The sequence below is a fragment of the Polyodon spathula genome, chromosome 5, assembly GCF_017654505.1.
Source record: "Polyodon spathula isolate WHYD16114869_AA chromosome 5, ASM1765450v1, whole genome shotgun sequence".
Taxonomy (NCBI): Eukaryota; Metazoa; Chordata; class Actinopteri; order Acipenseriformes; family Polyodontidae; genus Polyodon; species Polyodon spathula.
Window position 1 is genome coordinate 6,292,876 of NC_054538.1, and position 23,718 is coordinate 6,316,593.

The 23,718-nt window shown below is 38.8% G+C and overlaps 2 protein-coding genes across 2 annotated transcripts in view; both read right to left on the reverse strand.

Annotated features, from left to right (window-relative positions):
- Positions 1 to 1,799: 1,799 nt before the first annotated feature.
- On the reverse strand, positions 1,800 to 9,030 carry mfsd4b (major facilitator superfamily domain containing 4B). Its single transcript, XM_041249599.1, has 4 exons — positions 8,188 to 9,030; positions 5,569 to 5,737; positions 5,306 to 5,422; positions 1,800 to 3,705 (listed from the first exon to the last, which is right to left on the reverse strand). The coding sequence occupies exons 1-4, from the start codon at positions 8,473 to 8,475 to the stop codon at positions 2,405 to 2,407; spliced, it is 1,875 nt and encodes a 624-aa protein (XP_041105533.1). The 5' UTR covers positions 8,476 to 9,030; the 3' UTR covers positions 1,800 to 2,404.
- Positions 9,031 to 15,474: 6,444 nt separating this feature from the next.
- LOC121315482 (monocarboxylate transporter 10-like) overlaps positions 15,475 to 23,718 on the reverse strand; it is a 50,691-nt gene continuing 42,447 nt past the window's right edge. Inside the window, exons 3-6 of the mRNA XM_041249600.1 lie at positions 23,086 to 23,509; positions 17,539 to 17,682; positions 16,970 to 17,198; positions 15,475 to 16,258 (exon numbers count right to left, since the gene is read on the reverse strand). Coding sequence (XP_041105534.1) covers positions 16,026 to 16,258; positions 16,970 to 17,198; positions 17,539 to 17,682; positions 23,086 to 23,509 — 1,030 coding nt within the window. The 3' untranslated portion in view covers positions 15,475 to 16,025. The remainder of the gene's footprint in view (positions 16,259 to 16,969; positions 17,199 to 17,538; positions 17,683 to 23,085; positions 23,510 to 23,718) is intronic.

Sequence of the window (23,718 nt, forward strand, 5' to 3'; positions counted from 1 at the left end):
ACATTAAATATTAGTGGGGTATTTCAGCTCCTACTGTGCATGGTTTGACTTAGACTTTTTTGTATCATTTTTTCATCACCCAGTTGTTTTTTAACCATTTTTCTTATAACATCATCCCTTTTGTAGGATATCTTGAAACACAATTCCCTTAACACTTATTTAAGGTTTAACTTGTGTTATATTACCGTACATGACTCAGTGATGCATGCAGAAGGTACAAAGTTTTCACTATTTTCAGCTTCTTTGTTTATGGCGAATTGGTTATCTTGCCAATTTTATATTTAAAAATGTATCTATTTTACAAGTACAGTGCCTATAGAAAGTCTACACCACCTTTCAACATTTTCACCCTTTGCTGCCTATAGCCTGGAATTAAAATGCATTAAAATATATATTTTTTCATTTATATACACACCCTACCCACAACTTCCAAGTGAAAAAAATATTCTAGACATGTGTTAAAATTAGTTAAAAATAAAAACTGAAAGAGCTTGTTTGGTTAAGTGTCCACCCCCCTTTTAATAAGAATCCTAAATTAGCCAATCGCAACCAATTGCCTTCAAAATCACACACCAAGTGGCCTCCACCTATGTCAAATTGTAGTGATTCACATGATTTCAGGAGAAATTCAGCCATTCCTGTAGGTTCCCTCTGCTGTGTAGTGCAAAAGAACTCCGGGACAAAATTGTTAAAAGGTACAGATCAAGGGATGGGTATAAAAAAATATCAAAGGCCTTGAATATCCCTTGGAGCACAGTCAAGACTATTATTAAGAAGTGGAAGGTGTATGGCACCACCAAGATCCTGCCTAGATCATGCAGTCCTTCTAAACTGGATGAACGAACAAGGAGGAGACTGATCAGTGCGGCTACCAAGAGGCTTTTATGGCCAAGACTGGTCAAAGTGTGTATGTGACAACAATAGCCCAAGCACTCCACAAATCTGGCCTGTATGGTACGGTGGTAAGAAGGAAGCCATTACTCAAGAAAGCCCACCTTGAATCCCATTTGAAGTATGCAAAAAAACACTCAGGAGATTCTGTAGCCATGTGGCAAAACATTTTGTGGTCTGACGAAACTAAAATGGAACTTTGTGGCCTAAATGCAAAGCATTGTGTTTTGCGCAAACCCAAAGAACACCATCCCTACTGAGAAGCATGGTGGTGGCAGCATCATGTTATGGAGATGTTTCTCATCGGCAGGGACTGGGGCACTTGTCAGGATAGAAGGGAAAATGAATGGAGCAATGTACAGAGAAGTCCTTGAGGAAAGAACTGCTGCCCTCTGCAAGAAAGCTGAAACTGGGACGGAAATTCACCTTTCAGCATGACAATGACCCAAAGCACACAGCCGAAGCTACACTGGAGTGGCTAAGGAACAAAAAGGTAAATGTCTTTGAGTGGCCCAGTCACTGCCCGACCTAAATCCAATCGAAAATTTGTGGTATGACTTGAAGATTGCTGTCCATCAACGCTCCCCAAGGAACTTGACAGAGCTTGTTTTGTAAAGAAGAATGGTCAAACCTATCCCAACAGAATCACAGCTGTAATTGCTGCCAAAGGTGCTTCCACAAAGTATTAACTCAGGGGGGTGGAGACTTATCCAATTATGATCTTTCAGTTTTGTATTTTTAATATATAACTTTTTTTCTCAATAAAACCTTTTTTCCCCTTAACAGTGTGGAGTACAGCGTGTAGATAAGTGGAGAAAAAATCCTCATTTAAATGCATGAAACTCTGAGTCAATGACACAACAAAACGTGAAAAAAGTTCAGGGGGTGTTGACTTTCTATAGGCACTGTATGTATTCACTGTCACGCAAATTGTTTTATTTCTTTTTAAATGTTTACGTGTACAGAAAAAAAAAAAAACCACCAGTCTGCTCCACCCAGCTGCGCTTGTATGTTCAGAATTTCACCCCTGCTTACTATCGATTTGTTAAATGTAGCCACACTTCAGCCCAGGGCTGTTTACACTTACAAAAAAAAAAAAAAGGCATCCTTGTATACCATCTGATCTAACCAAAGTCATGGTGTTATTTATTAATAATAATTTAAATATTTTGAATAGAATTCTTTATCCTCTGTTTTGCTTTTATGTAATTATTTTTCAATCAGTTGGATCCTGCAAGTGGCTTTAACCACACGGCTCACATGGCAAAAACATACGAAAAAGGCTGTGTTTTACCCACCTCACACTACACAGGTTTTCTAAATGTGCAGCGCATGCACGATGAGAAGAGTGAGTTTGAGCCGTACCAAGGGCAGCATACCCTGCTGTTCAGTAAGGTAGAAGTGTTCCTAAACAACAACACACAAACACTTGTTTTGCCCTCAGCTCCGTAAAAGAGGCTTGTATTCGTATGTCAAACTACAAACACTCAAGTTATTCTTCTGTCTAGTGAGGCTAAGCAGCAGTCTTTTTTGTAGACATGCCCCCGAGAAAGACTGGAGAGTGAGAGGGGGTGATGTTCTCTGTGGCTTTTGAGGAGAGATCTGTGACGACAGCAGCAATGATGGTTTTGGCAGCAACTGCAGCGTCAGGAGGAGGTGGGGCATTCTCGTTTGGACAGCTAATCAGGCTGCTGTCATTCATCTCAATCACTTCAAAATCGGCATCATTCCACTGCTCAGCCTCATCTTCCTCTTCCCCGTTGAGACAAGAATCGGGCGACAACAAGGCCTTGCGGTCCTCGCTGTCTTCCCCAGAGTAGCTTCCTTCACTCAGCTTCCCGCCGTCTGAGCCATGGCCGGACGCCAACTTGTACATAACTGGGAAGAGGATGGCGGATACGGTGGAGGTCCCCAGCGCGGTGTACATCAGCACCGGGTTGTCCTGTATCTCCCCCATCAGGAAACCCACAAGCGAAGGGATCACCATCTCTCCTAGGGCTGCACCCACCACAAAGACTGCTGCTGAACGTCCAGTTATCTTGGTGTACTGCTCCAGCCAGGAGATCCCGCTGGGGAAGGTGGTAGCCATGGAAGCCCCATAGACAGCCGTGCCAGCCCACAGGGAAATACTGTTTCGGCAGAAGAGGGTGAGGAAAAGAGAGGAGACCGTGCAACCCACCAGGTCTAGCATTATCATGGTGCCAGGCTTAAGGCAAGTTGCAAAAATGATAGCCAGGCCGCGGACAGCTGCAAAACTGCCCCAGAACAGGGTGTTGAGGCCAGCAGCCTGGTTCTCATCCACCCCCACAAAGTCCTTCGCGTAGGTAAAGATGAAGGAGCCGTAAGCTACCTCAGCTCCCACGTAGAAGAAGAAGAAGCAGAAGAGCAGCAGGATGAGGGCGTTGTGATACCTAGCCACCAGCTGTGTTTCCTCAGAGGCCTTGGCTCTTGCAGGAGAGGAACTGCTCCGGGAGTAGAGAATGAAGAAAATGAGCGAGGTCAGCAGCAGGAAGGAGCCGATCACAACGTAGGCCCACATGGACTTCATGGAGGCGCTCTTTTCATGGGTGATGTTCAGGGCTTGAGAGAATTGACTGCTGACGTTGGTGTACATATTCGTTTTCAATATGCCCCTGGCTTCCTCGCTGACGTTTTTGTCTGATTCAACGTGGGCACCGAGGAAGGGCAATTTCACAGGCATGAACCTGGCGACGACTGGTGACACAAAGGCACCCACTGCAAAGCTGAAGTGTAAGGCCTGCATGTGCGGTCCTGCCTTGTCACCCCATGTGTTAAGAGTGAGGACGTTGCCACCTGCAAGAGAATTGGTTTTATGTTGAGAATGGAAGTGGGCAATGAGTTTTAAAGAGGCCGAACAGTCTGTAACCTTTTCAGTGCCCATTACAAGATGTACTGTAATAAATAAATTGTTTAACATAAAGGTAACAGTGTGCAACATTATTTGAAGTCACTTAAAAAATGCACTGCCTCTATCTGGCCACATGGGGCCCCGATCTTCATTCAAGCCTGTTCAGACATCTTGTGAGGCAGCTTTAAAATGCAATTGCACAGGGCTTATCTGAGGACTATTTTCTGTTTTCTGTTTTCTGTTTTCTTAATAAAACACAACAACGGTAAGTATGACCCTTTATTACGAGTGAATTTGTTATTTGCATACCTATTAGCAATCCGTATTTCAGACAATATAGTGAAAACATGACCAGATGCTATTTGCTTTTTGAGCAACTTGGATTAATGCAGCTTTAATCTATTTCTAACATGGAAATAAATGCTGGAAATAAAAGCGCTGACAGGGGGCACATTGATAAACAATGTCTCCAAAAGTACTTTGGCTGGCAGTGCCTTTCTTTATCATCCGTATATAACTGTTCAGCCATTCAGCAAGGTAAAGCACAGTGAATGAATGCTTCAGCACAGGTAATAATTCAGATCATGCCTCTATTTTTTTTCACGGTTATCACAATTTCTGCAAAATTTACCCACTGATGTGTAATACGTAGTTCCCCATAAAAATTTAATTTTTGAAAGAATATTGTAAATGTACATATTTTTTATCACTTAAAAATAAATACAGCAAGCGTTTGCCTTACTGACAAACTACCTGTTACATTGCAGGTGGTTTAGTTTTTTTTCTGGTAAATGAACACCTGCATAGAGCTGTGTGATTTCTTTAAAATGTCTTCAATGAAAAAGAAACCAGCTGCATCAAAGATCGGACATATTTCTGCTAAAGATTGCTCTGGCTGGTACGAGAAGGAGATATTTCACGTGTCTGTTGTTATTTTTAAATTGATGTATGTTTTTACTTTGTTTGACAATTTACTGATAGTGAAAATAGAATGTCTATAAAATGGTGGACATGCAAATCAAAATCATCCACAATTTAGCATTTACTATTTTTCAGGTAAGCATGTAAATACTTCAGAACCTTTGTTCTATAATAACTACAGAAAATGACTGATTTTGAATGTGACAACACTACTTTTTTCTGTTTTAATAAATATGTTTAATCCGGAAATATCTTGAAATACCTATTTTTTGACCGTGAAATAAGACATTGTTACCATGAAAAAAATATAGCCCTAATCATAAGAACATAAGAAAATTTACAAACGAGGAGGCCATTCGGCCTATCTTCCTTGTTTGGTTGTTAGTAGCTTATTGATCCCAGAATCTCATCAAGCAGCTTCTTGAAGGATCCCAGGTGTCAGCATCAACAACCTGGGATCCTTCAAGAAGCTGCTTGATCATTGTAAATCATTGTAAAGCGCCGGAAAAAAAAAGAACCATATAAATGCTTACATGCATGTGAACTGCTTCAATTCAAGATGACTATGGTAAATGTTTTATTACTATGGCAACCAAGTTTAATCCTCCTTCATATTGTACTTACCTGTATCTAGAAACCCCATTGACACCCCGATGAGGGACATGAAGCCTGTCAGCAGCAGTGCTGTTTTGCAAAAGGGAATGGCAAACAATCCAAAAGATGTGATCAGCAATAAGAATCCTGAAACCAAAAGTAAATCAAGTGTCAGGGTACAGAGGAGAAAAGCAGGAGACTGCCCAGGTTTGACAAACTGCAAGTTTACAGTACTTCCCAAAAGGTTACTTCGACAACTCCCGCACTGGTCCAGTGAAACTCTACTTCCATACCCAGCAGGAGGTGTTGGTTCATGCAGTCGAACAGAATCCCTCCCGCCACAGAGCCCCCGATGTACCCCATGGACCGGCCCACAAAGATGTAGGAAATGTTGCTGATGTTCTGCTTGACATTGACCGCCAGGTCTTCAAATGTGGGGCCCAACACAGCAATGCTCATCCCCTACAAGAAAACACAGCAATGAAATCATGTGATATACAGTAAGTTCATAAATACCCTCGAAACGTGTAGAGACAAATGCCTCCAATTTTCATTATAACTGAAAAAACAGTTCTCTAGGAAAGTGACAAAGCAAATCTAACAATGAAATAGCATAGTGTGAAATCCACAACATCTGTTACTGGCGTGATGTCTCTAGTGAATTTACCACATCTAGACTTAGTTAATTAGAACCCTCCAGATCAACTTTATAAATGGGTCTGACTGGTTGTACTGGTACACACCAGCAGTTGCTCTATATGAAGATGTGATTCCTCACCCACAATACTCCTTCAATCACATCATCGTAATGTATCAATCTGTACTACTAAATCACAGAGAAATTAGAAATTATGATGAGAGGAATTTGTTGCGAACTTTCAAAGTTACTGATGGGGAACCAGAACAGCCGCTCTGTGTTGTTTATTGTAGGGAACTCTTGTCAAATAATTAGATGATGCCATCACATTTTTTCTGAGAAAACCAGTTATCATGGGGTAGGTCACTGTTTTACAACAGCCATTTAAGATTGCACACAGTTACTGATACACCTGGTGGTCCCTGCTGGAAACACTGGTAAAGATGGAAAATCACTGATTCAGAGCACCGACCTGTTCTGCATTATTTTGAAGAACTTAACACTGGAAGCAGAATGGAAACACAAACCAAGTAGTTTTTTATCTGTTTTTTCTTACTGCAGCAAATAATAATAATCTTTATTTTTTATACAACATCTTTCATAGTGGAGCACCATCACAAAGCACTTTACAAGATACGAGACTAGGGTGTGTGAACTATGCATCAGCTGCAGAGTCACTTACATCAACATCTAACCCCAAAGACGGAGCACAAGGAGGTTCAGTGACTTGCTCAGGGTCACACAATGAGTCAATGGCTGAGCTAGGATTCGAACCGGATTTGAACCTCCAAAAGTAATTAATAGAAACACAGCACTATATCCTCCCTGCATGCAGCTGATAATGTTACACACATACTGTACAGTTTGATGTACTAACCAATGCATAACAAACAGTTTTAATGTATTACTACAAAATTGGACGTGTTGCAGTGTCAGTGAGGCAAGTTTACATCAAAAAAGGGATCATAATAGGCAATGGTGTAGTATCACAATTTACTTTTCTGCTACGATTAATTAATGTTGATTCCTATGTCATCCTATTGTTTCCAGTATTTTAAACACCAGCCCTGAATACATACATGAAGAACTAAGACATATGGTATTGTGAACAAGAAATAGTACCGTAGTTCTCAAAGAATACCTTAAGACATTATTACTGGAGACCTGATCACAAGGGTGCTTTGTTTTATGGATAATCTTTCTAAACTGGCCTGTTGTAGTAACTGTACGCACCCCTATAATGTGCCGGGTTCTCTCTAGTTAAGAGCCTCTCAGACTCAAACAGCAAGAAATATAAAGATCAGATTTCTTCTGAGTCTGTGTGCCTTGCCTGTGAAGTTCTGTTGTCCCTTTTAACCTAGAGATGCCACATTACGTTACTGTAGCCAGCACTGACAGACCTCAACCAGTTACTTTTACTGGTTTGCCTTAAGGCCCTTGCAGTTCCTGATAAAGAGGAGAGTACATTCAAATATGTCATTTGCAATGTCCTTTTCAGTTCTTAGGACGCTTTGCACGCTCAGCAGGTACTGTTAAAGGATACAGGTGTTCTGTTCAAGATACTAAATAAAATGTACAGTTTAACAATATTTTGTCAAAGTTGGTTGCTACATCTTTCTGCAGTGTAATTAAATCATTCATTCAAAAGTATTAATGGGGTCGTTTTATATTACTGTATATTTTGTAATTCTTACCACAGAGCAGGGTTTTTGTTTTTCCTTGAATAAAAATACAATGGCCAAGCAAGAAGCCTTATCCATGTGTCTGGTAAGAGACAGCAGTAGAAGAAAAAGTAATAATACATTTATAAATGAAAAGCTAATTTCATAATTGAAACAATAATAATAATAATAATAATAATAATAATAATAATAATAATAATAATAATAATCAATAATAATAATAATAATAATAATAATAATAATAATAATAATAATAATAATAATAATTATTAATGGCTTTCAGTGTAGTCATCCTTACCATGCCATGAGTTTGACAGTTGCTGGATGAGAGTAATTACCAAGCAATGACGACAATACTACATTGCACTCTGAGTAAAGTACACTAGCCTCACAATAACTAAACCAGGTACTGATAGACCCATATTACAATACTGAATTCGTTAGCGTGACAAGACCACTCTTTTTTTGGATATCAAATTCGATACAATGCACGTACTGCATGTGACGTTGTAACTGGGGGGGGGGGGGGGGGGGGGGGGGGTATGTAATAGAACATGAACAATGATGATGATAATAATCAGTATTTTCCCTACCAGCCCCAGAAACGAGGCACACAAAGTGATCGATGTCCACCATCGACTTGGCCCGGCAGCACGGCTGGATCTGTTCCTTCGGATGATTGCCACTTGGTCTGAGTCGGGATGGTCAGCCCTTCGGACTTCCTTGAGAAATCCCTTCAGGCTCCTCTTGCTTTCTTTCCTCATATCAAACAGCGTGTCTTCTTCCTGCTCCTCATCTTCATCGACCTCTTCCGTTGCAGCAAAACGGACTTGTTTTTTTTTCACTACGACGGTACCAGCACCATCCGCTGAAATGGACATTTTGTCGCAAAGGGAGAAGCGGCGTCACAGACTCCAGCAGTCCACCTGAAAAAATCTACAGTATAACTATGTACAAATCTATAAGCGCGACAGGTTGAACCTGAGCGAGGGTCTAATCCCCACACATTTGGAAGCAGGCGTCGCGTTGTTTAAATTCATAACAACAAATTCTGACTGTTGTGCACCTTGGTGTTTTAACATAAATAGCAGTAACAGGACAGCCTGCTGTCGCTGCTCTCGGGATCAGACAGCAAGGAAAGGGTTGGAAACAGGAAGCGGAAAGCAGCAGAGTGTTCTGTTGATATGGTTTGTCACCTGACGAGACAGTCTGTCTAACCCCCCCAGCCACAGCGCGTACAGATGTCTACTGAAAATGAGTGCAATGATGTTTCGGTTTTTGTTCGGACTCAGAAGCAGTATAAAGGTGCTATATAATTAATAAACTCTCGATTGATTGATTGATAATATGTCTCAGCTATATTAATTCGCTTGAGATTTTGCAATGTCCACGCTCAACAGGATAATCATCGTTTTCAAATCTCTTCCCCGTCAGTTTTTCGGTCTTTTTCGATCATGAGCTGGACCCCAACAAGCAAGTAAAAATCATATATTAAATTAAGTCAATGGTAATTAGTAATACAATATTTAGAGTAAGACTGTAACAATCTATTAATGTACATTTAATATAAAAAATACGTTTAAAGGACAGGAATCGTAACTTTAAACCACCTTTCTAAGCAACGTTATTATATACTGTAATGACTTGGTAAGAACAGCCTAAAACAGGAGTTCTTCAAAAGCAGCATTCACTTTTATATTGCATACAAGCCCAGGATAATAATAATAATAATAATAATAATAATAATAATAATAATAATAATATCTTTATGTAGCACCTTTCATAGTGGACCACCATCACAATGCGCTTTACAGAGGTAGGCTGTGAAGTGTGCATTATATGCAGAGTCACTTACTGACGACCTTCTGGGTACAAGTCCAGGACTTTAACCACTGGCCAGGGTTGCCAGATTTCTGCTGGGTTTATAGCCCAAAGTCACTTCAAAAATAGCCCAATTATTTATTTTAACTGAAAGCAAGCTTATTATTAACACGTAGGCCTATGCATAAAAACAAAGAAAAGCTTTAGTAAGAAAAGATAGCTTTATATAAATTTGATAGAAACTACAAGCCCCAGTACAACTCATCTATACGTCACTGTCAACAAATGCGTATGGAAGCACTGGAGGGACAAATTAACATTCATACAGCGTGATCCCTTTATTGAAATACTAATGCTGGTACTGTATCCCAAACAATATTTCAAACATGAAAACAGTTTAATCTTTTAAAGTATTACCACCAATCCAATTACATTATCAACCCGTGACGCCTTAATATTTCCAGCGGCTGTGAAAACCGGACCTGTCAACACTGCCACTGGACCACACTGCAATTCAGTGCAAGCACAGTTCAAGCACACACACACACACACACACACTCACACACACACACACACACACACACACACACACACTCACACACACACACACACACTCACACACACACACACACACACACACACACACTCACACACACTCACACACACACCACACACACACACCACACTCACCACACACACACACAGAGCTAATAAAAATGTATACATACTAGCTTTTCAGAATACTTATTTCAGTAAAGGTAAATGAATCGTACATACCAGCTATATCCAGTTCCCTGGAAATTGACTGCCAGATGTTCTCCTTCATTGCCCTGTCTTTATAAATTTCCTTTATTGTACTGTAAATACTCTGGGTATTTTGATAATGCAATAATAATCTTCTAGAGATGCGCGAACCCGTTCCATGCGGGCAAAGTGTGTGCCTGTGTTTGTGTCTGTATGTGTGTGTGTGTGTGTGTGCATGTGCGTGTGTGTCTGTCTGTGTGTCTGTATGTATGTGTGTATGTGTATGTGTGTGTCTGTGTGTGTGTGGTGGAGTGTCTTACCTGTACAATAAATGCTTTGTACTAGTTTATCATTAACTACAACCAAACCCATTTTAAAGCAAAATGAAGTGACTGAATGAGAATAGTGACATGGTGTGAATGATCAAATCTATCAATTTATTGCAAAGTAACGCAATCATTATTGCGAAGTAATGCAAAATTATTGTCTCATAACAATGCAATAATGTGAAATAACACAATATTATCTTGTAATAATGCTTTTTTTTCTATGTGGCGCTAATGAGTTTCTGTGGAAAGACTTAGTAAATGAAAAGGAAAACATAAAAAAGCAAAGATACTGTATATCTGTATAACCATGCACATGTAAAAAATGCATAAGCATACATACAGTTTTAGTCAAAAGTTTCACAATGGAAATTTATAATTTCTATAAATTTCTAGAAAATAGAATTTTAGGAAAAATCTTTTGTAGCAAAAATTTTGCTTTTGTGGATGAAGAAAAACAGTTACAAGAAATAATATCAATAATTATTTGTTTCAACAATTTTTTTTGGAAAACTCCAAAAATGCTAATTCAAAAGTATTCATACCCTTGATAGTATTATCTACAAGGTGCCACAAACTTCAACATGATAATGCAGAGCCTAATTCTAGAAAATGCTGGATTGTAGGTGAACAAGAGAGTATGAAAGGGTTAGGCATAGGATGATTGCTGTCATTACCAGTAAGTCAATGTGGGAAAAGGTAAATAGCTATCTGAAGACCTTAGGCAGAGAATTATTTATTGTCATTAAGCTGGAGAAGGATACAAGAAGATTTCCAAGCATTTGAGTATTACAATTTCAACTAGTGTTTCTATTATGTTCAGACTCCTGTTATTTGCTTTACCAAAATAAAATATAATTTTTTTAGTGGTGTAGCTGGAAATTAATAATTAGGTCCTGGCTAAAACAAAAACCCTATAAGGACTCATCCTGCAAGAGATTCCCAGCGTGTTTATATTTCGCATTCACAACTGGCACAGACTGGCATAGAATTTTCTGATGTAAATGTCAATTTTGCATAATAATAAAAAAAAGTAAGTATTTTCAAACAGTCTTTAGAAGTCTATCAACCAGAATCATTTGAAAAACCCAACACAAGAAAAACACCAGCATTCTAAAAAGCTAAACAAATCTTTACTTTGTTGAAAAACTTTCAGTTTATCATAAAATCAGAGTCAACGAATTCATGCAAATATGAGTAAAACGATACACAAAATAGATCGCAGTAAATTAATTAAAAACTTGGTTGTCTAATCAAATACAGTATATGTGTATTAAATATTAAAAACAAAACAAAAAAAAGCTTAAAGCAAATCTGCAGAAAGAAAGCAACGGTAGTATTGCTTTCATGCTTTACATAAAGTCCTAGAATATTATAGTTCAGACTTGCAGCCACTGACATAGCTGTTTGAAGACACTATTGCATGAAGCTATAAATACAAGGTGACAGAAAGGACTGAGCCCATGTAGCTTTAATGCCCTTTAGTTTTTTTTTTACAAACAATGCAGAACACTTTTCTGAGCAGCCAGCTTCTCTTCATGTTAATTTCTGCATAAATGTGGCCCTCGAGTTACATTACAGAGTTGTAAAGATGCTGACCTTATTATTCCAGCAACATACTGGTTCTTAGCCACCATTTTAAATAATTAAGCTGCAAAAGAGCCCTTGACAAACAACACTTGGGTAGAAGTGTAAGGGCATGCCCTTTCCTTTTTAGTTCATCCCAACAGAACAGGAAAAGAAAAATCAATTTGCAGAACTCCTTTAAAACACTGGCTAACCTTTTAAGTATATTTTAGTCATACAGTACTTGACAAAGTACTAGTAGCTCTGTAAACACGTGGAACACTGCATTGTAATTACTTATAGTATTTTATCTGGTCTTCTGAATGATTTCAGGAATAAAGTCTTAAAGAACTATTGAAAAAAGACCTTAGTAATCTTACTCACTTATTACCTAACATGCTTTATGCTTCTTGCGAAAGTGTTTCATTTGTGACATCCTGAACTAATTATTAAAAGATAATACAAAGCATGTTTTCCACAGGTGTGACTGGTTTAGAGGGAACAAAGGAAACATGTGGTATAAAACACGAGGGCAGCAACTTGTTCACAAGTTCCATAATAGAAAGTAAGGCCTGTCACCCACACTGACACATCCCATTGGCATGTTAATGCTAGCACTCATGAGAGCAGGTGTTTGGTAAAACACAATTGTGATACAGTACTGTATGTTTAGAAAGATTACGGTTCTTTCAAATCCATTAAACTACCCCCTCCCCACTCCCCATACTTGCACAGCTCAAACAACTTATAGGAATGCATTGAAGATATTTTGTAATCCTTACAGTTCAACACTTCACAATAATTGTACTGTACTAATTAACTATGTGTGAAGTCAAAGTTGTTATGTTGTGCTATATTCTTTTTATTTTTAATTGGAATGTCGTTAAGTCGCCTTTCTGTCTTTCACTCATTTAATTCCTTTCCCAAAACTTGTTTGAAGGCCCATTACTGCTGTCAAAGGCCCTGTCCACACTATGCCTTTAAACTGACCTAATAGTGTCTACACTATGCGATGTTTAAATATCAGGTATATTTAATTACAAGTGTCTACACTACGCAGTGTTTAAATATCAGGTATATTTAATTAAAAGCGTCTACACTACGCAGTGTTTAAATATCAGGTATATTTAATTAAAAGTGTCGACACTACACAGTGTTTAAATATCAGGTATATTTAATTAAAAGTGTCTACACTATGCAGTGTTTAAATATCAGGTATATTTAATTAAAAGTGTCTACACTATGCAGCACTTAAATATCGGGTATATTTAATGAAAAGTGTCTACACTACGCAGTGTTAAATATCAGGTATATTTAATGAAAAGTGTCTACGCAGTGTTTAAATATCAGGTATATTTAATGAAAAGTGTCTACACTACGCAGCACTTAAATATCAGGTAGATTTAATGAAAAGTGTCTACACTACGCAGTGTTTAAATATCAGGTAGATTTAATGAAAAGTGTCTACAGTACGCAGTGTTTAAATATCAGGTATATTTAATGAAAAGTGTCTACACTACGCAGTGTTTAAATATCAGGTATATTTAATTAAGCCCACAATTAAAGCAGAACAGGCAACAAAAACCTATGCAATTAAAGAACAACTCAGTAGATACATTAAAGTCGTTGTAGCTAACAAAATAGTTCCATACAATTTTTTTTTTATTCATTTGATTACTTCCTGGGTCATTTCCATCTGATATGCATTAGTTAAGATACAAGATATACCTATACCTTGATATGAAATGTATGTGTTACATTAAGACTCTTTGGTTGAACGCTCTTTAGGAGGTTGATACCTCAAGGCAAATTACAGGGTTAATTATATAGGCCAATGTTGAGATCACTCAAGTTGACCCCAATAACCCTACACACCCACACACACGCTCACACTCACACACCATTTGTCTGATTTTCTGATGTTCAGTAGTGATTATGGATTTCTTTGGGTGTGAGTGCTTATCAAAAAAATATGAGGCGTAATACTGACCAAAACATATGTGACCAATTGAATTGCGGAGATGAACAAAACATGTATGTACAATTTTACTGGATTTTTACTGGATAAAGCCTTGAATGTGGGTTGGCGAGAGTTCCTTATTTGCTGATTCAGTCTGCCGTTTCTGTACCTAAACAGGTGTATACATGATTCATTTAATGAAACCAGTTAAATTGTTTTATGAATTGAGAGGTAGATGTACTAGTGTTGTGCCTTCTTGCAATAGGCGCAAGCCAGTTGCAAACGAGTCTGCAGTCTAGGGTGAAATGTACTGAACAAGCGCAATGCTGGTAGCAACTCTGTAGGGAATGCTTGTAGGGCAGCAGCTTTTCTTTGAGGTTCAACCTCAGATAAATATGTTCATGATTTTTAAAAACTATAGATGCTCACTAAGCGGTAAATGACAAAATAACACAGAACACATTTCAGTGTAGTTCTCGAACTTAATGGGGCGACAGTAAAAACATTTGCACTGTACAAAATCCCTTAAAACCGGATGTCCGGTCGAAAACCGGACAGCTGGCAAACGTAACTTACAAGCCTTGAAAACAAATTTCTACACACAGACTGCACACGTGTCACTAACCCCTCCAGCTCACTCTGAGCCTCTGAATAGGACCATGATTGATTTTGTATTAATTGTCTAGGCTACTAAGTAGCCCAAATTAAAAATAATAATTTAAAAAAAAGCTAAAATCTTTTAGTTTCAATTTAAAATAATATTTTATTTGCAGCACTATTTATTTTGTGTTACCAATAGGCTAAAGTAAAAACAAAGTGCGCTAGGTATTCATTTGATTTTACTACTGTATTGTATAAGCCTACTGTAGAGATTTATATTTTTTACATAATGTAATGTGTTGCTTACCCAAAACACATCAGTGTTATTTCAGCGCAATGATCTACATTTAAAATGCACTGAGCACTCGAAATGTATGTGTGTCCAATTTTATTGTATTGTATTTTAAACCTGACACCTTATGTCGGACAAACACGTCTGGTTTAGCGAGGGGCCCCACTATAGAATCTGATTAAACTGCCTTTCATTATATATATATATATATATATATATATATATATATATATATATATATATATATATATATATATATATATATATAGTATTAAAATAGGTCAAATGAAGACAGAACAGAATGTACTGTACAGATGATGTTTACATTTAACAAAAACAATGTTATTTTGATCTCGCACCCTTGCATGTATAGACGTTATCCTTCGGGCTCCCTCTGCTTCAGCAAACCACAACTCAGCTGCCACTATTTATTTGAACAATGTCGCACGACTGTCATAATGTATAATGCTAGAGATCTCACTAAGAAGATGCAACAAATATTTAAATTAGTATATTGCGGCTCTCTTCATCTGCATATTTTTTCTTAGTACATACGACAAAATATAAACTTTGTGAACTGTCGCAACAAAAATGCAAATTGCGGTATGTTTGTGCTGCGAATGGCCCATCTTAGTACATCTACCCTTCAGCGTTTGAAAAACTGCTTGGAGTGCACAAATATGTTTCCTTGTCTGAAAGCTTGAACTCATTAATAGTTACATATATTATGAAAATATTATTAAAACTGCTGTTTTTGTAATTCAGTCAGTTCTCTTGTAAGAAATATAAGACTTTTAAAAAGTCTCTCTTCTTCCCAGTGGAGCCTGGCCCTTTTTTTGTGTAAAACCTTTACAATAGCAGAGTTGTAATCAGATTTAGGTTTAAAGAAAAAAATATCTACGTAAAAAAAAAAAATGCATAGCTTTAGCAAGAAGATTGCAGCATCTGTCTAGTTTTGTTTCCTAGTTTCAGCATTACTTCATATTTTTCACCAGGTTTCTCTGCAAAGCAGCATTAGGATGATTATTGTGCATTATACTGTACATAGATATATAAGCATGTGTATACATATATACATATACTGATCAGCTTTTGAGATATGAAAGTCTTTATTTGATGTATTCATATTGAACACTCCAGTTCCTTCTTGTCTTCATGGGCATTGTAGGGCTGAAGGACACTGTTGGCTTTACTATCCAGCATTTTGTGTGCTGCTGCCTCCTGCTGCTGCTGCTGCTGCCGCTTCCTGCGCTCCACATACGGGATGAAGCACAGCACAAGCCCCCCTATGATGGGAGGGACCCCTGCCAGGTAGAAAGCCTCCTTGTAGGTGCCGAGTGTGTCGCGCAGCAAGCCTGCCGGGGAGGAGGAATAGCTGGAGTTAACTGTGGTCATCAAAACACAAACACACTGCCGCCTGAATAATTCAGCACAGAACCTCTATACTGGACACACTGAAATAATCTCTTTAATAAAGTACTTGCCCACCACAATACCCTCATCTCCATGTTTCACTGCTGCCGCCCATTCATCACTCAGCTGCATGTGTTGCTGTAACTGTTTAAATAACGTACCTGGAATGTTTCTTTTCTTTGTTAACACCCTGACAACTTTCTACACTTATAACTTTAAAGTCCGCTCTAGGGCTCTTTTCAAAATGTCCTCATACACATACACACATAAATCTCTTTTATGTTTAATTTTATTATCTGTGCAATATAATGCTGGATGGAAAGCTAGCTCCCTTATTCCTCAGACAGCGGACAAGGTAAATCAGTATTGAAGTTTGCTCTGTTTAGAATGCCACTTCTTCTTTTCACCAACAGATAAAAATTATTAAAGAGACAATAGCAGTAGTTACATCCAAAAAACTATTGAAGAGTCAACAGCACATTATATTGCTTGAGAAAAGGCCATGCTATGGTGCTTTCATGTTTAATTGTAGATGTAGCTGGAGAAGTAATATTACAGTCTCCCAAGTACCAGTTATTGCTAGTCTTAATTCTGAACCACAAGGAAGTCTATTTACGTAGTTCTGTATTGATTGACAATGTACACTGCTCTACCTGCAATCGGGGGTCCGACAATCATGGGCAGTGACATCATCCCCAAAAGGAACCCAATAGCCTGGGAAACGTTCTGAGACCCAACCAGCTCAAAGGCAATGGGAGCCATGATGCAGATGAAGCACCCGTCGAAGAGCCCCATCAGCAGGCAGACGGCAATGAGACCACCGAAGACCTGGCACAGCGGGATCATCATGGACATCAACCCGATTACTAAGAACGAGGACACCTGTTTGGACATCCAAAAAAAAACAAAGATTCACTTCAATCCACTTCATTGTGATTATACAGTCAGTTCGCTACTTAAACACTGCTGTTGTGGGAAAAAACTAAACAATGAAAGTAATACATCTTTGCAAGTGGAGTGGAGGCACCAAATGATGATTCTACTAGGAGTACCACCACTGGTCATAGAGGGAATTGTTTCCAACAACTATTCCATGCTTGTCACAGTAAATTCCTGATATATCAACACTATTTTACAGCACCACTGTAGAAAATAAATTGAAATTTTAAACAAAATGATGAAATTCCTGACTCCTGAAATTAGTTTTCTAGAGCAAACCCACCTGCAGGTAGACTTTATTCACACCGGGAACATAGTCAGCAACTCTCCCGAAGATCAAGCGGCCGACTCCCGAGGTGATTCCAATGCACATCAAGAGAATCTCTTTATTTACGTCTTTGCCAAAGCTTTCTTCTACAAAAGCCATCTGGGGACAAAAACATCAAACATGTATTTCAGATGAGATATTAACTATTGTTAATTAAGTTTTATACTTGCTTCAGAAAATGTCAAGTATTTAACGCAATAGCATTTCGACTAAATACTCAATCAGCACAGACCCTGACTGAGGGGATCAATTTACTATAATCATGCATACTCTACTAGGACCACCTCATTTAATAGATACAGGCTGACTACATCAGTCCCTTTGCTTCCTATAGTTTTTTACCTCAGTACTTAGAGGTGTGGCCAGGTGTACCCACGGATACACTGAAAGTCACTGGAGAAAACTTGAGTAATTTAAGACCGGCCGATATAAATAACCTTGTTGTTTAAACCTAAGGGTAAACCTTCTGCTTAACACTACCGAATGCAATACAAATTCAATGGAGAGTCCCTTATAATTACAGGGTAAAGCATGGTAAAAGCAGAGCAAAGTGTAGTAAAGTCACTCCATGAAAGCATGGTAAGTCATTGGGAACTATGGAAAAGCAAGGTTAAAACCACAGAACCATTGCAAAGAATAGTAAATACAAACTGCAATATAAAGATGGGAATAGCACTGTGAACTGGGAAATGCAGAAGTACTGCTGAAAACTTTTAGAACAGGGAGGTCTGCAAAAGGTTAATGAGTTTTAAGTGGTGATAGACCAAACATTTTAGACCTAAATTAGACCCCATTAGCTGAGACCTGAACCAAGAATGTCCCCTTTCTCTCTCTCCTGGTCCTAAGCTCTAGACCTAACACTTGAGCACCATTGTCTGTCACTTAATAAAGAGACAAGTGTTTCTACAAAAACACACAATGACCCTTGTACTAATGTTAGGCTCTGGCACTGTACATAACAAGCACTTCCACTGAACAAAAGATAAACAGCTTCAACACAAAATAAGGATGAATAAAACTGTTCAAAATAAATCTTCATTATCGTCAGAGCAGCCACATGCTTTTCTAGTGGGGCCAAGTCTCTTCATTTATCAGGCATTCCGCTGCTCAGGGAACGGCCCGCCCCTCCCACTGAAATTCAGCTGGGTTTAAAAAGATGTTGTAGTGAAGGTGTTGTATCTACACTGCAGGTGTTCACATCTGGCTGGACTGATCATGTCCCAGCAGGACCAGACCCCAACATAAAAAAGAGAAAACAAGGAGTAGCGTGCAAATTTACCACCGTAAACCTTTTTTTTTATAAGGGACTGCTTCGGTTTATGGGATTGATACGGGCTCTTAAAGTGAGTTGAGATATATAATTTCCCATACCTGTTCATACACAGCATCATGCATACTTAATCGTTTGTTACTGTAAACTGCTATTTACAATATTCTTTATTGAGTATTACTACTAAACTGGAGTGCATTAAAACTGGATTACTAATACAGTACAGTTAGATATTGCTGCAAGAGAGTCTCTGCACTACTCCTGGTACTCTGCACTGCTAATGGGAAGTAACTGTGTACAGACACATTGTATTTGTTTCTGTAGCATATATAGAATATTGTTTAGCCAGTACTGTACCACACAACGCTTACATCCACCCCATGCTTTCTGTCTGCTCTGACCTTGAGTGGGGTGAATATCAGCTTGTACCCTGTACCTGTCCCAATGCTATATCTTTACAATACATAATAAGAATAATAAAACAATACAGCAAAGCTTAATGTAAAATCATTTCCATTTGACAACAATTATCTGATACAAACTACCTGACATCAACATCAGGGTCATACATTATATTTATGTTTCATCCATATCAGAGCACATGGTTCATTCATAAGGCTGCATGTCGCAGACAAAAAAGTACCATCTCTATTTGATTCCCAAAGAAGCCTGACATTCATTTACACAACCAAACAAAACTATTACTGCTTACAAAAGCTATTTCTAATCTTTTATCACATATGTTGGCTTAATGGCAGAATAATCAAACCTGATAAGAATCTCTTGTTTATTGCCTCTCCACATGATTTTATTTCACACAAAATAACCCATGAGACTGCTCAATCTCCAGAGAATATCTTAGACCACTGGATTGTGTGCATGCAGTTGACACTCACTGACCTTGGAATCCTTTATGAGGTGCAAGACGGCTGTTTTCATTTAGCAAGCGCTAGGGTCATCTCAGAGGCAATTTAAAAGATGAAAGTCTTTAAAGTAAGCAGCTATTTAAAATGCAAAACCTCCAAGTGCTTACTTAACCCAGTGGAAAGATCGTTAATCTAAAACCAGAGAAGAAAATAGCCTTTGAAAGAATAACACTCGGCTGTATCTCTGCCAAGGTGAAAAAGCTTTATGGATTCCGATTCTTTTGGCGCACATGCCTTATTCACAAGAATGTTTTATTTGAATGTATTTGTATTCCCCATTTGTACTGTACTGTACACTGCCCTGACAATTTTTTAAAAATCTATTTAGGGACACAGTGAAGTTGCACACAAAGCTGCTGTAGACAGATTAAAAAAAACAAAAAATCATTATTTTCAAGACTTCTAATACTTCTAGTGCTGAAACAATATGCTACAGTTGGAAACAACCAAGATTGAAATGCATTAATTGGAAAATGTTTGCCAGAACTATCAAATGTAATTTGTTTTTTCAAACGAATACCTTCAACCCTTGTGAAATAAGCCTCCCTGATACCTGCCTTGTATTTAATATTAACTTTAAAATTGGGCTCGGGGGCGGGGAGCTAGGGTTCCACCTCTTCTATTTTCTCCTGCCTATCAAAGCTATCTGCCTATTTAATCCACATCACAATCTATGTTCTTTCGCTTGCGGTCGCTTTTTTTGCATATGCTGCGACCCGTTCTCCCTTGCCTGTCGGATCTCCTCAAAATATCCCATTGATTTCTCTATCTTATCATTTCTCCGATGAAAGCTCAGTACCGTCTACTCCTAATGCAGACCACTACCCAGCAACCAGACCTGCTGCCCTGGCACCACGGAGCTGAAAATGCCCCCGCCAGCAGGCTCAGCCTTTGGAGCAGCTATTTAAAAAGTTTTAAAACTGGGAAATATGTTCATCTTTATTACGTTGGACTTTATCGTAACAAAGATTTGCCAATGCAAATGGCATTATCTAACACAGTAAGACTTTTAACACATTTCGTTTTTTGAACTTGTGGAATGTTAATCTTGTATATTTCTCATATGCAGGCTCATTCCAGGTTATAAGCAAGGTTTTAAACCACACCATCATTGATACCATGATGCATGGATATCCAGTTGGTCACTAAAGTATAGCTACAGTACTGTAGTTGATTTTAGTAAGTAGGTTATTCAATCCATTAGTGAATATTTAAAAAGAAGTCACAGTAGTTGACAGTAAACGGGTGGTTATTAAATACTGTCAAAAGTTAGCACAATGTTCACAAAGGCAACTAAGATACTATTGGAAACCGCTATTCCCAAGGATCTCTAATGTAGCCCATGCAACAGAACCCGAGCTGTTGCACATGGCTCCCTAGTCACCTTGTATAAGACCCATCGATCTGCTTAACCTGAGCACACAGACAAATGAGTGACCTTGTCCTCTGGCTCTCTGTGGACTCTAGCCTTGACTTCTGCTGTGAAAAGCAAACCAAAACAGGTGATGTGTGACCTTGCTCCTCCCCTTGCCTTTAGACTGAATTTAAATACCATGTACACATTTCTGTGTCCACAAACATCTGAGAGTTAGAGCCGACAGGCCAAGGTGTAAGGCAAACAATGTGACTATTTTCAAACGCAGCTCAGTATGGCTCAGGATAAATGCAGACGCTAGACTTTGCAATTAGGTTCAACAGAACGATTTGTTGAACTACTGTAAATGTAATTCTGCTTTATACAGTACACTCCACGCTAACAGCTGCCCTAAATACTATGTATAAAACAAAAAACTTTTTGAATTACATGATGAAAGTTGACAGTGATTAATTCTTACTAACAGCTATGTGCTTAAGTCCTTCCTATGTGTCGACCTTACCAATGTGAAAAATAACTAGACTGTATATAGTTTGTAACTTATGATGTACCCTAAACTGCTTAAACTACTCTGTGATTCAAAACGATGTATTGCCCGTTATCTTTAACCTACCTGCAATTGTTTTTAGGTCTACATTTTATAAAGGCATTGTAATTGATGCTTACAGATTGTTTTTAAACATGACTAAACATTGTATTTCCTGATTTAGAGTGTAAAAAATAACATCCAGCAGGTCTTCGGCACTAGAAATGTTACACGAAGTGCAAGTGCTTCTGTAACAAAATTGATTTTAAAGCCTTGGTTAGCCCTCTTCAACAGGGGAAAAGTTAAATATTACTCCACTGAAATACCAACCTGCTATAGAACAATAAGAACGAGGGGGTTTAGCTCAGATTCCTGTGCTCCAGAACAACACCCTAACAGCAAATTTCAATTAAGCTGGCTTAAGCCAAAGCAGTAAATGTACATGTATATAACGTAAATGCCGTAACGGACAATCCCTCTCACTCCTTAACTTGGCCTCTCCACTTAAACTTCTTCCTTCATTCAGTTCTATCACTTTCTCTGTACAAACACTTCTGTACATAGCATAATAAATAGTGGTGCTGTCTCGTTTAACCCTTAGATAGCCAGGAAACATATTTGTTCTTCAGTGAAACCCCTGCATGTCCAACAGGGTGCTTTGGGAACCTTTGCTGTGGAGAGAATTGCAGAGTGCTGGGAGTAGCTGGGAGCTGCTCTGAATGAAACAGGAGGCTGCCCTTCCAGGTCCCTGGCCGCATGGAACTGGCCCAGGAAACTAGCTCTTGCTTGTGTCTGAATGAGAGCAGAGCACCCGGCTCCTGATTGGCTGATTCATACTGTCCCTCCTCTCAGCCAGAGAGAACACAAGGGCTTGCAGTGTGGGTGAGCCGCCTGTACCTGCGGAGTACAGCATCGCTCGGGAGTGCAGACTGGACTGCTATCTGTTTAAATACTGACTCCCAGTGGCAGCTCTGACATGCAAAGAAGGCAACAAATACCTTAGTGTCGGGAAAATATTATTTCAAAGGCTTTGCTAGTTGTAAACATACAGCATCAAGTGAAGTTATAAACGATGCCTCCTCAAGAGGGGCAGGAAACTGATATAATATAAGTTTCCAGTCAGTAAACTACTTCTAGTGCATGGTTTCACTTTTTAATATGTACAACTGAATTATTTACTGACCGTTCAGATTAGTGATCTTAATCTGTACCATGCTGACAATTCTTGTCTAGTCTTTCTTTTAATTTTTTCATACTTACAGTTTTTCAAAAATCATCATAACCCTTTGACTAAAAAAACAGATCATCTCCTGTAAGACACCACATTAATATACATGTTTCAATGTAAAAAGAGTGATTTACAAACTACAGCAAACAACTGGTAAAAAGCAGTAAAGATACTCACTAAATGGACGTAAGGCACAAAGTATCCATAAAGTGCAGCCGGGATTCCCAGCGCCCAAATCCGGTACCCCACGGACTTCCAGATGTTGAAGTTGAAGATCTTGCTCAAGCGCAGAGCCCCACCCGTCTGAGGGGACCTGGGCTCGGGCATCAGGGGCTTGTAGGTGAAGCCGGCCAGCATGAGTATGAACATGAAGATGCTGAGGACGCGGAAGCTGTTGTGCAGACCCAGCCGGCTCAACAGGAAGGAGAGGAGATAGGGCAGGGTGATGGTGAACACGCTGCTGCCAGCCGTCACAATGCCATTCACCAGGCCCAGCCGCTTCTTAAAGTAGTGTCCCAGGATCACCAGGGAGGGCTGGTAAGCAAAGGAGCAGCCGCAGGAAAATACTATCCCATAGGTAAAGTACAGGGGACCTAGCGTGCTAAACAAGAGAGAGGGAAGAGAAAACGGATTGAAATAAGTGACTGTACTGTTTCTGCTGCGATCCTGCCACTTTCCTGGTGAAAACAGAACTTTAACTGATAAATGTTAATTACATTTATTATGGAACAGCTGGCAAATACAGCCTTCGTGCAGGAGTTTCTTTAATGAGAAAGGGCAATTATTATTTCCAACTCATTCTGCTGCAGG

Bases quoted from the DNA above. Each gene is read 5' to 3' on its own strand.
- mfsd4b (XM_041249599.1), bottom strand. From the start codon at position 8,475: ATGTCCATTTCAGCGGATGGTGCTGGTACCGTCGTAGTGAAAAAAAAA. The intron at 5,423-5,568 runs GTATGGAAGTAG...TTTTGGTTTCAG, and splicing joins GAACCAACACCTCCTGCTGG to GATTCTTATTGCTGATCACA. The intron at 3,706-5,305 runs GTAAGTACAATA...ATTCTCTTGCAG, and splicing joins AATGGGGTTTCTAGATACAG to GTGGCAACGTCCTCACTCTT.